The sequence below is a fragment of the Micromys minutus genome, assembly GCF_963924665.1.
Source record: "Micromys minutus genome assembly, chromosome: 12".
Lineage (NCBI taxonomy): Eukaryota > Metazoa > Chordata > Mammalia > Rodentia > Muridae > Micromys > Micromys minutus.
Genome location: NC_137981.1, coordinates 27637592 through 27653099, shown reverse-complemented (window position 1 = coordinate 27653099; position 15508 = coordinate 27637592). Strand labels below are relative to the sequence as shown.

The 15508-nt window shown below is 35.5% G+C and overlaps 1 protein-coding gene across 3 annotated transcripts in view; it reads left to right on the top strand.

Moving 5' to 3' along the window:
- The window catches only part of PARG (poly(ADP-ribose) glycohydrolase), a 98816-nt gene that overhangs the window by 6620 nt on the left and 76688 nt on the right, over positions 1-15508 (top strand). For all 3 annotated transcript variants that reach the window (XM_080926856.1, XM_080926855.1, XM_080926857.1), the window contains exons 2-7: positions 509-575; positions 1120-2082; positions 2903-3086; positions 6378-6500; positions 6619-6702; positions 11405-11479. In XM_080926856.1, the coding sequence (XP_080782982.1) occupies positions 538-575; positions 1120-2082; positions 2903-3086; positions 6378-6500; positions 6619-6702; positions 11405-11479 (1467 nt within the window). In that variant the 5' untranslated portion in view covers positions 509-537. The remainder of the gene's footprint in view (positions 1-508; positions 576-1119; positions 2083-2902; positions 3087-6377; positions 6501-6618; positions 6703-11404; positions 11480-15508) is intronic.

The following is a 15508-nucleotide window of genomic DNA, read 5'->3' as shown; positions in this document are numbered from 1 at the left end:
CCTTTTTTAATAATAAGTAAAGACTGACATTTTTCTTAGCATATTAGGATCACAGGGTGTCCTAATCCTTTATATCAGTTAATAATAATTTAAACCTCACACTAACCCTATAAAAGATACTGTTAATATGTATACTTTATAAGTGGAGAATCAGAGTCAGAGAAAAGTGTGGTTTTTTGTTTTTTTTAAACACAGTCACAAAGGAAGCCAGTGAGGTGGATAGGATTATGAGTCAGATTTTCTGAGTCCAGAGCCTATTATCTTAAACATTTGGCAATACAGCTCTTTAGGGCGCACTATCAACTCTGTACTGACACATTAGTTGTTCCTCTCTTATCTCTTAATGCTTGAAGTTGGAAAGAGTAGCTATTTTTTGTTTAACTCACAGATCCTAGCAAAAGGACTTATATGTATAATATGCTATATATGTTTTCTATTTGAAAGAGTTTATATGTATATATTTTTAATTTTTAATTTTGATTTTTTTTTTTTTTTTTTTTTTTTGTAGTTCTCAAACAAAAGACTATTACCACTTGGATGGATACTAAAGGACCCAAGACAGCTGAATCAGAAAGGTATAAAAAGACATTTCTATATGGAGAAATGAATAGTATATTGATGGAGTTTTATCTTGCCTCTGTTTTGTTTTTAATTTCTTTTTGTTTTCTTCATGTACCCTCCCTCATTAACTTTTTAAAGTTTAAATATTTTTTAGTCTTTTTATATGTAGAAACCCTCATTTACTTGTGAGATAAAGAGATAAAAGTGAAATAGTTTCTGACTTTAAGATACTCATGTATCTTTAAGATACAGTAGTGGTTACAGACACAAAACATAATTAGTGCTTTGTGAAGGGGATTCATCGGTGAAGGTATGGTATAAGTAAGTGAAGCTATGGCACATAGAAGGAACAAGTCACCAGCTTTGCCTGGGCCTTGAAATATGAGATACAGTTAAGCTTAAGATTTGAAGGAAAGGTTGGTGTTACCATGCACGAGTGCACAAATGCAGAGCAATAAACACAGCAATCTTCTCACTACGGTGCTGGTCAATACTTTAATCACTTTACTTCCTGTCTTTTGTAATAAATTGGTTTTAGTTCTTTCTGTTCTCTTACAGTAAAGAAAACAACAATACAAGGACTGACCCCATGATGAGTTCTGTGCAGAAAGACGACTTTTACCCACATAACGTGGAGAAATTGGGAAATGTTTCTCAGCTAAATCTTGATAAATCACCCACTGAAAAGAGTACACAGTATTTGAACCAACAGCAGACTGCAAGTATGTGTAAGTGGCAAAATGAAGGGAAGCATGCAGAACAGCTTTTGGCAAGTGAGCCTCCAACAATGACTCAGGTACCAAAGCAGCTTGGTAATGCTAACATTGATCAGTCACCCCAAACTGACGACCACAGTGACACAGATAATGAAGAAGACAGAGACAATCAACAGTTTCTTACACCTATAAAGCTTGCACATACAAAGCAAACAGTAGGAGATGAGCAAGCCAGAAGCAACTGTAAGTACAGTGGATCTTGCCAGTCTGTGAAAGACTGTACAGGCTGTCATCTGGAGGAGGTGGATGTTGTACCAGAGAGTCCTTTGTCAGATGTTGCTACCGAGAACATTGGAACTGGACCAAAAAATGACAACAAATTGACTGGACAAGAAAGTAGCCTAGGTGATTCGCCTCCGTTTGAGAAAGAAAGTGAGCCTGAGTCACCAATGGATGTAGACAACTCGAAAAACAGTTGTCAAGATTCAGAAGCAGATGAAGAAACAAGTCCAGTCTTTGATGAGCAAGATGATCGTTCCTCCCAAACAGCAAATAAACTTTCAAGTTGCCAAGCGAGAGAAGTTGACGGTGATCTTAGGAAACGGTATTTGACTAAGGGAAGTGAAATTAGATTGCATTTCCAATTTGAAGGAGAGAGTAATGCTGGGACTAGTGATCTAAATGTCAAGCCATCTGGAAACTCTTCTAGCCTTAATGTAGACTGTAGAAGTTCCAAGCAGCATGGGAAAAGGGATTCTAAAATTACAGATCATTTCATGAGGATTCCCAAATCGGAGGACAGAAGGTAATCCTCCCCTCCCTCCCAATTATGAGTATCCTCCATAGCATGATGTATTTTAAATTTTGTAGAGGGAATTAAGGAAGTAATTATTTATAGTAAATAATTTGCACTTTCAGTAACAATTTATGCTAAATTAATTTAAGTCTAGATTTCAAAGTATAAATTCTAAAAAGCCAGAAGCAGAAAACAGGAAGTGATGTTTAATTGGTAGTTAGGCTTGGTTTCATGGAGTTAATGGGCATTATTAAAAGATGAAAATACTTTGTTGACTGTAGTTGTTATTTAGCATCTATCTAAGGCTTTTTTTATACAACACTTTCTCTGATGCTTTGACAGGAAAACATGTAATAATACTTTTTTATAAATAAGAAAACGGAGATTTGGGTTAGAAACCTCATTGAAGCCCTGTAACTGGATGATACTACTAGGATTTTTTTTTAAAATGTATATTTAAGTATGTATTTTTGCTATTATTCCATAAGGAATTTTAAACAGTGATTGATTTTGTAAGGTATGTTTTGTAGCTTATAATTCTAAGTTTACTTTGTTGAAATGATTCTGTGAAGACCAGAGAAGTAACTGATTCTATAATCTTTGACATCTATGACTTCTGTTTTTAAAGGTGATTTGTATGTTTGAAAGTTTCTTCTCTAGGCTATTGGAAACGAGCTCTGGGGTTTTATAAAAAGCTTTGTAAGTCTTCCTTACAAAGCAAGTTTGACATACAAAGACAGTAATATTCTTTGCAAAATTTGTACATGCATATTTAAGAAAACTGAGACAGTAAATAGCTCATGACTGAGTATATTTGTCTTGACCTTAGAAAAGAACAATGTGAATTCAGACATCAAAGAACAGAAAGGAAGATCCCTAAATACGTCCCACCTAACCTTTCTCCAGATAAGAAGTGGCTGGGAACTCCTATTGAGGATATGAGAAAAATGCCTCGGTGTGGGGTCCGTTTGCCTCTCTTAAGACCATCTGCAAATCACACAGTAACTGTTCGGGTGGGTATTACCTCTTACCACGAGCAGATTTTTCTTTTTATTTCTTTTCATTCCGGTTGATTATGTTTTTATGCCCACTGCATGTTAGGTGTTGTTATTTCCTAAAATACAAAAGTTCAGAGTTACTTATGGTTCAGTACATTCTCCATCTTTGCTCTATTCTTAGCTTCTTCTGATCATTCTCCATTACCACCTCACAGGTATTCAGACTCAACACATCTAAAATCAGTCTCACTTTTTGTTAAGTTGTGGTAAAATATACATCATATAAAGTTTACCACAGTAACCATTTTTCTGTATGTGATTCAGTGACATTAAGTGTATTGACAGTGTTGAAAAACCATTGGTGATATCCATTTCCAGAACTTTCCATCTTCCCAAAATGGAAATTCTGTATCCATAAAGCAGTAACTCCTCATTCCTGGCTTACCATAGCTTCTTAACTACTTTCGTATTCATGGCTGCCCCTCTCTAGTTGGCTTCCTAGGGTCTCTAGTGGAGCTTCAGCTTCATTGTCTACATGTCCAGGCTCTGATCTTGTCATATACTGCTTGGCTTTTTAAACTCTGAAACCTCAGGAGAATTATCCACTGTGACTCTAACTTTCATGGTACATGCATATAAAGTCAAAATCATGGACAGTGCCAAGATCTGTTGCTTTTTGAGATCTGCATGGGATTCCCCTGAACTTAACATGGGAAAACAGTTCCTTGGTGACCTTGTGCAGACAAGAACTCTAGATCTCTTCCCCAGTCACTGTCTTGGAAAGTCTTTGAAACAGACTCTCTAGTTTTTTATTTTCATTATTTTATTTTAAATCTTTGAGCCTGTGGTAGGTGAAATCTTCGCTGGTAAGGCCTTACAGTTTTTGAGAAGCCCTCAGGTATCTTATTGTCCAAGTACAAAGTACCTGACCTTTTTTTAAGGGGTGATTTTCACTTTAGCAATGATACTTTCCTTTCCCCAACATGCACATATGCATACATTTGTTTTCCCTAAACGATTAGCTTTTCAGATCTTTTTGTTCTTTATTCTTACTATAAATCTGGTTAAAAAACCATGATGAGCTTTATTGTTCTGCTGCTTTAAATTTCTTTCATATTTAAATCAATCTTGCCATTTTAAAATTCAGCCTCAGAGAAACTCTTAGTAGATGAATAAAATATAGACAAATCATCTGCCAGATTAAAACACTCATGACTTCTGGTCTGATTCACAGTAGAGTCCTTATTTCTGAGACCTCATCAACAAAGCCTTTACTGTCCACATTCCTATTAGCATTCTGGTCTTCTGCGATATCTGCATCATTTACTATGGCCTGTTTATAGCAATCTAAGTTTTTTCTCTAGCTTGTTTCCCTAAACTTTACCCATCAATTAATCCCAAATGTTTCTGAACTGCATCATGAGATACTGTACAGAGTTTACTTCTTGGTACCAATTTTCTTTTGTGGTCAGATGTCTGTGACTATGACAGAATATTTGAGGTAATAAACTCATAGGAAGCAAAATTTATTTTGGCTCAGGGTTTCTGGGACTCAGTCCGTGATTACTTTTGTCTGTTGCTCTTGACCTGTATAGTACATCACAGCAAGAGGGCACGATGGAGGAAATTTCTTTATCTCTTGGCACTCTGAAAGCAAAGAAGAGAGAGGAAGAAGACAGATACTTACTTCTACTAGAACTGTTCTCAAAGGTTTCAGTACCTTTCATAGTACCAGGGCCTGGGTACTCATGGACCTTTCGGTGGTGCTCTAAATCAAAAGAACAGAAATAATATTATGCGACAATTGCCCTCCACCCCCAGTTAGCTTCTCTTCCTTCCTTAGAGTTCAGTTATGCTATCATAAACTTAATGAAGTCTTTCTCAGCTCAACTTATTGAATCTTTCTAGAACAAGTCTCTCATTCATAACATATTACACTTTAAAAATTGTTATGTGAATACATGATACCATTGGGGTTAAAAACATTCTGAGAAATGAAAATGACAGACCCAAAAATGTGAGGTTCTTTTTTTCTTTCTTTTTTCCTTCCTTCCTTCCTTCCTTCCTTCCTTCCTTCCTTCCTTCCATCCTTCCTTCCTTCCTTCCTTCCTTCCTTCCTTCCTTCCCTCTTTTTCTTTCTTTCTTTCTTTCTTTCTTTCTTTCCTTCCTTCCTTCCTTCCTTCCTTCCTTCCTTCCTTCCTTCCTTCCTTTCTTTCTTTCTTTCTTTCGTACACTGTAGTTGTCTTCAGACACACCAGAAGAGGGCATCGGATCTCATTACAGATGGTTGTGGGACACCATGTGGTTGCTGGGATTTGTTCTAGGTTTAGTAAGAGATCTCTGTCTCAAAAAATTAAGGCAGTTAAGATGGATGATTTGCGGGTTGGCTCAGCAGATAAAGGTGCTTGCGTTACAACCCTGACAGCCTGACTTTGGTCCTCAAAATCATTGATCTCTACACTCTCATTAAGGCACATGTTTCATATACACATCATATATCATACATACATGTTGATTATTTTTTTAAGTTAGTTGGATGGTGATCGAGGAAGGCACTTAATATTGACCTATGGCCTCTGGCCTTTACATGTATGTGCACATACCTGTTCATGCAATCTGCACCCTTGTGAACACATACAAACATACCAAAAAGAAAAACAGGTATCTTGTATGATAGTAGTCTACTAAAGTAAAGAACTATATTAACTACTTATTTAAAGTTTCTAAAGACTTCATGGTGATGAAGGAAACAAAGCTTGCTGTGAAGATGAGAATTCAGGTTTAAATCAATACAGTAAAGAGATGTTAACTGCTATTAACTACAGTAGAAGAGGAGACCATATACATAGGAGCATAGAAATAGCTGTGATATGAAAGAATTTGCTGTTTCTTGTGAGGTTTCTGATTCATATAAAATAAATGGTATTTTGGTAGGAGCTTGGGCAAAGATTCTAAAACAGGCTATTTTCAGAGAGGATGTTACTCCAAAAGGTGAAGAAGAGTTTTACAGGGTGTCAGTACCTGGAGTTGCTGGAGCTAGAAGGGGGAGGTAGGAAGCTGTTGCCAGTTTAGGCAAGCAGTGAGGAGGTATCAGGGTCTCAGGTTGCAGGTGAAAGTTCACAAGACATGGTGATTGCTAACATGAGGTTGGCAACATCCTAAGAGGGATTGGTGAGGTTTCCTGCCTGGGAGCTGGCCTCTACTTTATAGCATTTACTTGAGCTGCTTTACTCTTTTTTTTGTAGAAGGAATGCTTCGTTTTATGCACTTATGTTTTTTATTTTTTTAATTGACATTGTATTTCAGGTAGACCTTCTGAGAGCAGGAGAGGTTCCGAAACCTTTTCCAACACATTACAAAGATTTGTGGGATAACAAGCATGTTAAAATGCCTTGTTCCGAACAAAACTTGTACCCTGTGGAAGATGAGGTAAGTATAAAACTGGAAGTATTTCAGTCCCTGGGTCGTGGTTTAGCATGTTTGGCTTTTGAGATTGTCATGCACAACTTAAAATGCTTTGACATAGCCTTTTTTTTTCCCCTGTAAGAATGGTGAGCGAACCGCAGGGAGTAGATGGGAACTCATTCAGACTGCACTTCTCAACAAATTCACTCGCCCCCAGAACCTGAAGGTATGTTCTTTTCAGTCCCGTCTCCTATATAGCTGAGAGGTAGGCCCTTTATTTTCTTCCTCAAAGACATTTTTTGATCATAGTAGAATAGACCCAATGACAGAAATCTTCATATGCAATGTTTGTGTCCTGTCACTTGATGAAGGCTCTTTAGAAAAACTCTTGGTTTCTGTAGTGTCACTAGTAATATAGTAGAAAAATTCAGACTTGTAAATGACTTGCCTAGAGCCACATAGAATAATTTGGTGAACCAGCAATAAGAATTTAGTTTCTTGGTTCTGTTCAATTTCCTTCAGCTTAAGCCTCTTTTTTTGGTTTGTTTTAAAATTATTATGCTTTTGCAATGTGTTAATAGAAAATCAAGAAAGAATTATGACCTCAGCACTTTTTGCCTAGAGGGAAACTGAGCCTACCGATGATTAGAATACACATTAAATATTCTATTTTTATTGCTCTTATTACTTTAGGAATTTAATTATTTATTAGTCTTACATATGAGCACTAAATGTTTTATTTAAGAGCATAGGGTAATCATTAGATTTCCCCCCCCAATATCTACAATAGGCATAAACATGCATATTTTGTTAGAGAATTATAGCCAAACAACACAAATAGTAGCACAGGTGTCTGTGCTTTATAAAAATGGTGTTCATTTCTTTCAGAGACTTGTTTTGTTTTGGTCACTTTCTTGGGTTTCGTGGTTTCTACCAAATTAGTTCCAAGCTTTTATAGTTCCTGTGGGTTCCCCCCCCCCCCCATTTTCTTTGCATGGAAATGATATGTATACAAGTTTGTATTTTGAACAACTTATCCTCTTCTTTTTTTTTTTTTTTTTTTTTTTTAAGATTTATTTATTTTATGCATGTGTGAGTACACTGTTGCTGTCTTCAGACACACCAGAAGAGGGCATTGGATCCCATTACAGATGGTTGGGAGCCACTATGTGGTTACTGGGAATTGAACTCAGGACTCCTGGAAGAGTAGTCAGTGCTCTTAACCACCCTGGCCTTTTTTTTTTTTTTTTTTAAATCTTGTAGTGAACTCTTTTAATTGGCTCCTTCAAGATGGAGAAGATTTTCAAGGTCTGTCAGTTGTTTTAGGATGTTAATTTCATATGTACAAACATAAAACTCCATGTAAACTTAAAAGTTCACACAGTTCTTGTGCAGGTATATGTCAATTTTAGTTTTGTTCCATTTTAAATATAATAACCCAGTATTTGATTTGTTTTAGTGATCAACGGTGAAAGCAGTTTATAGTTAATGCTTTCTCTCTCTGCGTATTTTTAATCATTTATCCAAGCCCCAAATTGGATACCGAGTATTGTTCAAATACTATGGAAAAAATAATTACTTTGTTTTTAATCTTTTCTTTACAATCGTGAACAGTTGGATATTGGTGGGTACAAAGATGAGATCTTTTTGCTGATTAACTTGCATATAGGCATGTTAGTGACCACTTTGATTTAGACCCTCTAGGGTTCCATGTTGCTTCATGCAGTCGGTTACTAGGATTGTTTTTACCTGTGTAAGGCACCACTAACTTTCATGCCTGGTGTGTCTTCACAACCCAGACTCATGCACTTGCAAACACTTTGTGGTGACACTATCAAAATGCCATTAGGAAAGCACTGTTCTTCTAATTGGCCTACCCTTTTTTTTTTTTTTTTTAAAGAATTTTTATATTTTTTCTTTAAGCACACAGAATAATCCTAGTATTCTGAATTAGTCTGCTCACAATCTTGAGCAGTTCCTTAGTGCACCTTGATTACTTTAGGATGGGGCAATCGCTTTAATGTAATTTTTTTGTGTCAACAAAACAATGCCATCTGCCAAGTTTTTTTATATCTCCTAGTAGTAATTTCTTCACTTAGAGAATGGTATGTGAAAGGAGAGTTAAATATTTTAAGCCTGTGACTGCTATAATCTTTGTGCTATTTATTCATTCAAGGGTAGCTTTGGAGTAATCATATCCAAAGTTTAAAGGAGAAACAGTATTCTTAGTACTATTTCTGATAATAGTGTGCTGTGTAATTTGTACAGAAAAAAACCCTTGTGTTTATTATTGTATGATTTCATACTATAGTATGAGACCCTGCCTCAAAAAAAAGAAAGAAAATTGTGGCTAGAATTAAACAGGCTCAGCTTTTTTCTTACAATTATTCCTTAAGCAATAGCCTATTGTTGTCTATATGTTATTTACATTGATTTAGCAATTATAAATAACCCAAGTATAAGTAGGGTGTGCCTAATTATATGCAAATACTTTGCCACTTATATAAGAGAGTTGAACATGCTCATTTGGAATCCTGAAGCAGGCTTGAGCCAGTCTTCTGTAGATATCATGCAATAACTTTATTGGTTAATTTAATTATAAAGTGTGATGAAGGAATTAGAAAATAAGCAGTGTCTAATATTTTTTTTTATCAACTTTGAGGAATCATGTAAAAGCATACTCTTTTGACATTTGTGTCTACTGTTGAAGTCACCACCACAGTCAGGATATATTACCATTTCTGTCATCTCCAGAGAGTCTCCTTTCTCCTTTATAATTGCTTTCACTGTCTACTCTGGCCTCAGATAAAAAGTTTATCCTTTTTTTCACTAAAGATTAGCTTATAATTTGTGTGAGAAGACTCTTATATGTGCTATAGTGTTTTGTTTAATTGAAGATTTAAAAGATTCATCTTTGATTAAATATATATAATATATACATGTATCATGTGGCCATTTGTTTGTTTGTAGACATTACTGTATCATATAACATTTTGAAACAGTCTACCAAGGACTAGAAATAACTCTTTAAAAGCTTTTACTTCTTGTTATATAGTTAATGTTTTTTTTTTTGTTTGTTTGTGTTGTTTGTTTGTTTCTGAAGGACTGTGGATATCCCTTGATTCCTAGCTAATACAATATATTTTTATAGATCTGGGCTTTAATGTAGATACTTGTTCATTGTGTGACATGAAATATTTTCTGGGAAGCTTTTTATAAACTTTTTAGCATGGAACCTTTATAGTAATAATTTAACTCAGTAGATTTCAGACTGTATATTCCCTTAGAAAAAAATTGAATTATCAATATAGTTGTTATTGAATTCTACTTACTAGTTTGTTAATTATATAAAATATGAGCAAAGTAGGTATTTAAAAGAAATAAGAGCTAATTATAAATAATAGTTTTTTTTGTACAACTAGTAGATTGCTTAATGCATATCTAACAGGAAATCTACTTACTAGTTTGTTAATTATATAAAATATGAGCAAAGTAGGTATTTAAAAGAAATAAGAGCTAGTTATAAATAATAGTTTCTTTTGTACAACTAGTAGATTGCTTAATGCATATCTAACAGGAAATCCAGTGTACAGTATTATTTACTCAAGATTTTAAAATTTTCACCAGTAGATGGCATAGTTTGACTTACCATTCTATAAAAATACATAATTTGTGTGAACTGGTAGGTTTTGTATCATCATACAAAGTGTTTTACAGCTGTGGTTGATTTCTGTGATAAAATAGAAGTGTCCTTACTTCTTTGGCTGTAAAATAATTCAACTCTGTAGGAGGACTTGAGAAAAGTGTATATACTTTTTCTATACTAACAGTTATATTTTATACTTTATAAAAATAGTTACTAGTAGGACCCCGAGAGGTGGATCAGTCGATATGATACTTGCCGTGCAAACACAAGGACCTGAATTTGGTTCCTGGCATCCATTTAAAAAGGTTGAGTGTGTGTCTATAACTTAGTGCTTAGGGAGATGGAGATCGGCAGATCCCTGGGGCTCTCTGGCAGCCAGTCTTCAGTGAGTTCTGGGTCAGGGAGAGACCCTGTCTCAAAAAATAAGATGACAAAAACTTGAAAAAGACACAGAAAGGACCTCTAGCCTCTGTATATATATGCACATACTTAGACACATGAACATTTTGATACATACAGCCATGTAAGCTTGCTCTCTTGCTCCAGATAATGTTCTTCAGTCTTTTTTCTTTTAAACATTTTCTCCCCTTATTCCCTCCCAATGGTATTTTAGTGCTATACGTAACTATGTATTTCTTGTGTATGAGGATATCTAAATGAATAAAGTATATATAACTCTGTGTGTAGTGGTCTTAATATACATATGTATGTGTACACAGAGAAATAAACAACACATAATATATATATGCACACAACATATGATGTCAACCACAAATCATTGTAATTTCTTTATTTTTTTAATTCCCTAAGGTCTGATTTTTATCCAGTTGGAGTACATTGTCCCCATTTATAATGCATGCTTTAGGGTAATTATGTTTTCTTCCTATTGCTTAACATTTCTAATCTCATTTATCTTATGTGAATAATAAATTAGTCTACATTCTGTTTCTCTGTAGCTACTAATGTGGAGTAGCTAATATCAGAAGGAAACTTGCTTAGCATTAAGAAATTTACTGGGGCTGGAGAGTTGGCTCAGCAGTTAAGAGCACTGCCTGCTCTTCCAGAGGTCCTGAGTTCAATTCTCAGCAACCACACAGTGGCTCACATCCATCTGTAATGAGATCAGATGCCCTCTTCTGGTGTGTCTGAAGACAGCAACAGTGTGCTCATATATATAAAATAAATAAATATATTTAAAAAAAAGACATTTACTGGAAGTAAGTTGAAAAAGATAACTTACATGACTGTGTTAAAAGATTTTTGTTTTTATTTTTTTCCATAGGATGCTATTCTGAAATACAATGTGGCATATTCTAAGAAATGGGACTTTACAGCTTTGGTTGATTTCTGGGATAAGGTAAAAGTGTGCTTTTTTTGGCTGTAAGATGATATTACTTTTTAAGAGGGTCTAGAAAAGTACATACAATTCTTCATACCAACCAAATTTTATTTTATTTTAGTGGTTTTCAAGTGCTTGTCTTGGGTAGATAATTTGGGTCTGAAACTTTGCTTTATTCTCTTGTTAAAGTAATTAAAAAATTTTTAGTACTGTTATCATTATCAGTGGAACTATCTTTTATGACTGGACTTACTCTCCCCATTTGGGTTTTTAGACAGGGTCTCACTTTTTAACTTTGGCTGCCTTCAAACTCCTGACTCTCCTGCCTAGTCTCCTGAACGCTGGCAGTACACATATGAACCACCCCTCAGGTATCATGACTTGATATATAAAATCACTACTATACTAATATGTAAGTTGCTGTAATGTGTGTTTATGTGTAACTATGCAGTATTACTTGTGTGCTTTGTATATGTATGTATTCGCATAGTTCAGGTTGTTTCTACGTTTAGGTGAGAAGTCACAAGAGCACATAGCTCTCCCTACTCTCTGTAATTTTCTCTAGTACAGCCACTCCGTGCATTCAGAATGGTAAGAACATCACCAGAGGAGGATGGGCAGCAGCACCTCTTTATAAAAAAATGCATTTTTTAAAAACACATTTCAGAGTGAGGTATGGTGGTGCATGTTTTCATCCTGGCACTAAAGAGCTGGAGGATTGCAGGGTTAGAACCAGCCTGCATGTAAAGAGTTCTAGTTGAGCCTCAACTGTGTAGTAAAGACCATGATTTGTTTAAGACATTTGGGTGTTTTTTTTTTTTTTTAATTAAAATTGTTTTGAACTTTGTATTCATTTTTGTGTGGACATGTGTTTTTGATGCTTTGAGGTAAATACCTGAAATTGTAGTTGCTAGGATGTTTTTAACTGTAAACTACTTACCAAAAGAGCTGCCCCAAACAATGGCAGCATACTTTTGTTAAGTAAGTTTTCACTCAGGAATACATTTGTATACAGCCTTTTAAAAATTATATACAATTTGGGCCATTTGCATTTCTCATTTTATTTTGAATCCTCTCAAGTATTTATGCTTCATTTGTTAATATTAAAAAATTGGTTTAAAACATTATAAATTAAAATACCTTTAATATTCCCTAGTTTTGCTTATATAAGAGAGAATATTATTAAATATCATTAAACTGTGAACAAGATGTTCACTAGGTAGCCTTTTCCTACCTAGTTGCTTTCCAGGTAAATAATTTTGAGGTAATTAAAATAATCACTTTCTTTACATTTCATAAATGAGCAGCTGTGATTTCAAGATTGGCTTGTTAGTCCAAGGTGACATAGTTTGTCCCTTGTGGGAACAGGCTAGCCCAGTCACATGTAGTCATCCTGTAATGTTCCTCTATACATAGCTTGCTTCTGCCTGCTATTTCATTTTCTAAGCAACTGATAAACTCTCTTCCACGTTTCTTTTAAAATTCTGTCTCTTTAGATTTAGATTTTTCTGAATACCCTCACCAGAATGTGATGTCACCTTTTTCATTTCTATGACAGGTGCTTTAATTTGTCTTTTGGGACTCTTAACTTTATTATTGACATCATCTAACAGTCTGAAGTGTTCCTAGTAGAGACTTGAACATCCTGAGCTTTGTGTCTTTGGTAGCATGTGGTGCAATGCTTTATGTAACTGTCAGGCACTGTAAATGTTTATGGTTGTGGCTTCAGCTGTGACCAAGTGAACAGATTGGTTTGCAGTGTTATCAATCAATGCAGGAGAATATTAGATGAAAACTGCTTTAAATTAGCAAAGAGTGAAATGTTTGTGATTTCTCTTATCAATCTCTCCCTAAGCCCTCAGCACCCTCAGATACAAAGACCTCTGAGCTAATGACATTTCTGGCATTCTGTCAGTTCATTTCCTGTGACATTAGTAGACTAAGAACTAATCTGTTAACTAATAGATTAATTAATTAATAGTGTTCTCTAGGACTTCTGATAGTGATCCAGGTGAACATAGTTGACTATTTTGTTGGGGGGGTAAACGGGAATATTATTTAAAACTTCATGTCAACACTGTTGATTGGCAGTAGACCTGAAATATGAAGATGTGGTTGACAATAGACATTACACTGTTGTCTATTTTTCCAGAGTGTGTAATGAGCACACACATCTGTAAGACTGCATGTTGCACAGTAGTGCTTTCAGATTCATAGTGTATCTGGATCATGAAGGTTTGTTAAAACACAGAATGCTGCCCACTGCCCTCTCCGAGGTTCCACCTTAGAAAGTTATCCTGGGATGTAAGACTCTACCTGGCTCCAGGGGTCACATTAGAACCACAGATGGCTCTATAGTCAGACATGTTATCTTACTCTTTTGTATGAAGAGGTCAGATAGCCACTTTGGTTTTTGTATAGAAATATTTTAAGGACTTAAGCCAAACATCAAATATCTTTGTCACTCTTCAGGTTATAGAATACTACTTCAGGGTTATTTCTTAAAAATGGTCTTGCCCTAGGCACATTGAATGAGGATTTTTAATGTTAATGCTTAAAAAAATGAACAAATAAGTATGTTGATATCTAAACTTTACATCATTGGCTATTTTTTAAGAATAGATTCCTGGCAATATAATTATTTGAATTAAGTACATTATGTACTTAATTAATATACAATATTTAATTAAGTATATTAAATGTGAAAAGTCTGCAAAGACTCATTTTGAACAATTGGTTTCTAGTTGATGGGTGCTATTTTGAAAGGTTGTGGATGAGCCTTTGGATGTGGAGCGGTAACTATGACTGTTCTAAGCCATGCCTTCTTTGCCATGAGACAATACCCTGTGAAACTACAAGTCAGATTAAATCTCTTAAATGTGTCTTGCCATCTGTTTTATTGCAGTGTTGAGAAAAGTGACTAATGCGGAGCACTAATTGGTACTGAGAATGGTGTCATTGCTGCTATAAGCCAGACTCTGGTTCGTAGGCCTTTGGAGTCATCCTTTGTAGAAGAAATGAAAATGGGTTTGAAGCTGTGGGCTAGAGAAGCCTCTGTGCTATAAAAACTGCTCTCACCAAGCAGTCGAGTGGTAGTGCAAAAGACCACAGTGCTGGTAGAAGGGCAGACGGGAAAAGGCGGTAATGGGGTGACAGGGGAAGCAGGGGACCTGGATTAGAGAAGCTGTTTGTTAGATTCAGGCAAAGCATATGACCACATTCTGTTGTGTCCTGAAAAGCTAAGTGAAGGAATTCAGAAGTAAATGGAGTAGGAAACTTCAAGACAGCATAGCATTGATGCTGAGGTATAGTTATTGCTCAGTGTTTAGTGAGGTTATAATGAAAAGTCAAAGCAAAATGTGCATCAGAAAGATGTGAAAATACGTAGGAAAAGAATGAGTTGGGTTAAAGTTGTAAAAAAGGGAAATAGTGTTAAAGAATCTATATTATTAAAGTTTTAGTATAATAAAGGATGGTTCATACTGAAACAATAGAAAAGGTACCTTGAGGGGAAGATCACAGCTGCTGATACTTCAGTTTATGTAAATTAAATTTATTCCAAAGGAAAATTTATGGAGAATTCTTTTGTCTGTCTTGCTTGAGCAGGACTCCCCAGGGCCATACTTTCTTAGGTCAACTGAGGGAAGCATTCAAATACTTTGCAACTTCTGGTAAAAGGGGGCCAGTCTACTTTTTACCTAGTAGCATAATTTAGTGTTTTCTACATGGAGCTACTTTTGCAGGCATTCAGGATGCAAAAGCTAGACTGTCAAGCAGAGATCAATGAAGGATCTAGAAAACCTGTTGAGCCAACAGCAGATACCAGTCATATCTTCTGTTTGGAGGTCCTGAGCAGCCTGTGTGTAAAGCTGTAAAGTAAAGCCCAAGTTGTATTGGGTCTATGTTGTAGATGCCACAAATGTGGGACATCCACTTAGGAAAGCTATTGTCACTGAGTGTGATTCCAGAGTTGTTAGAGGCAATGCCTGGGCCCGATTAGCACTGACAACCCAGGCATAGCCACTCATCTTCAGTAGGCTATTTACA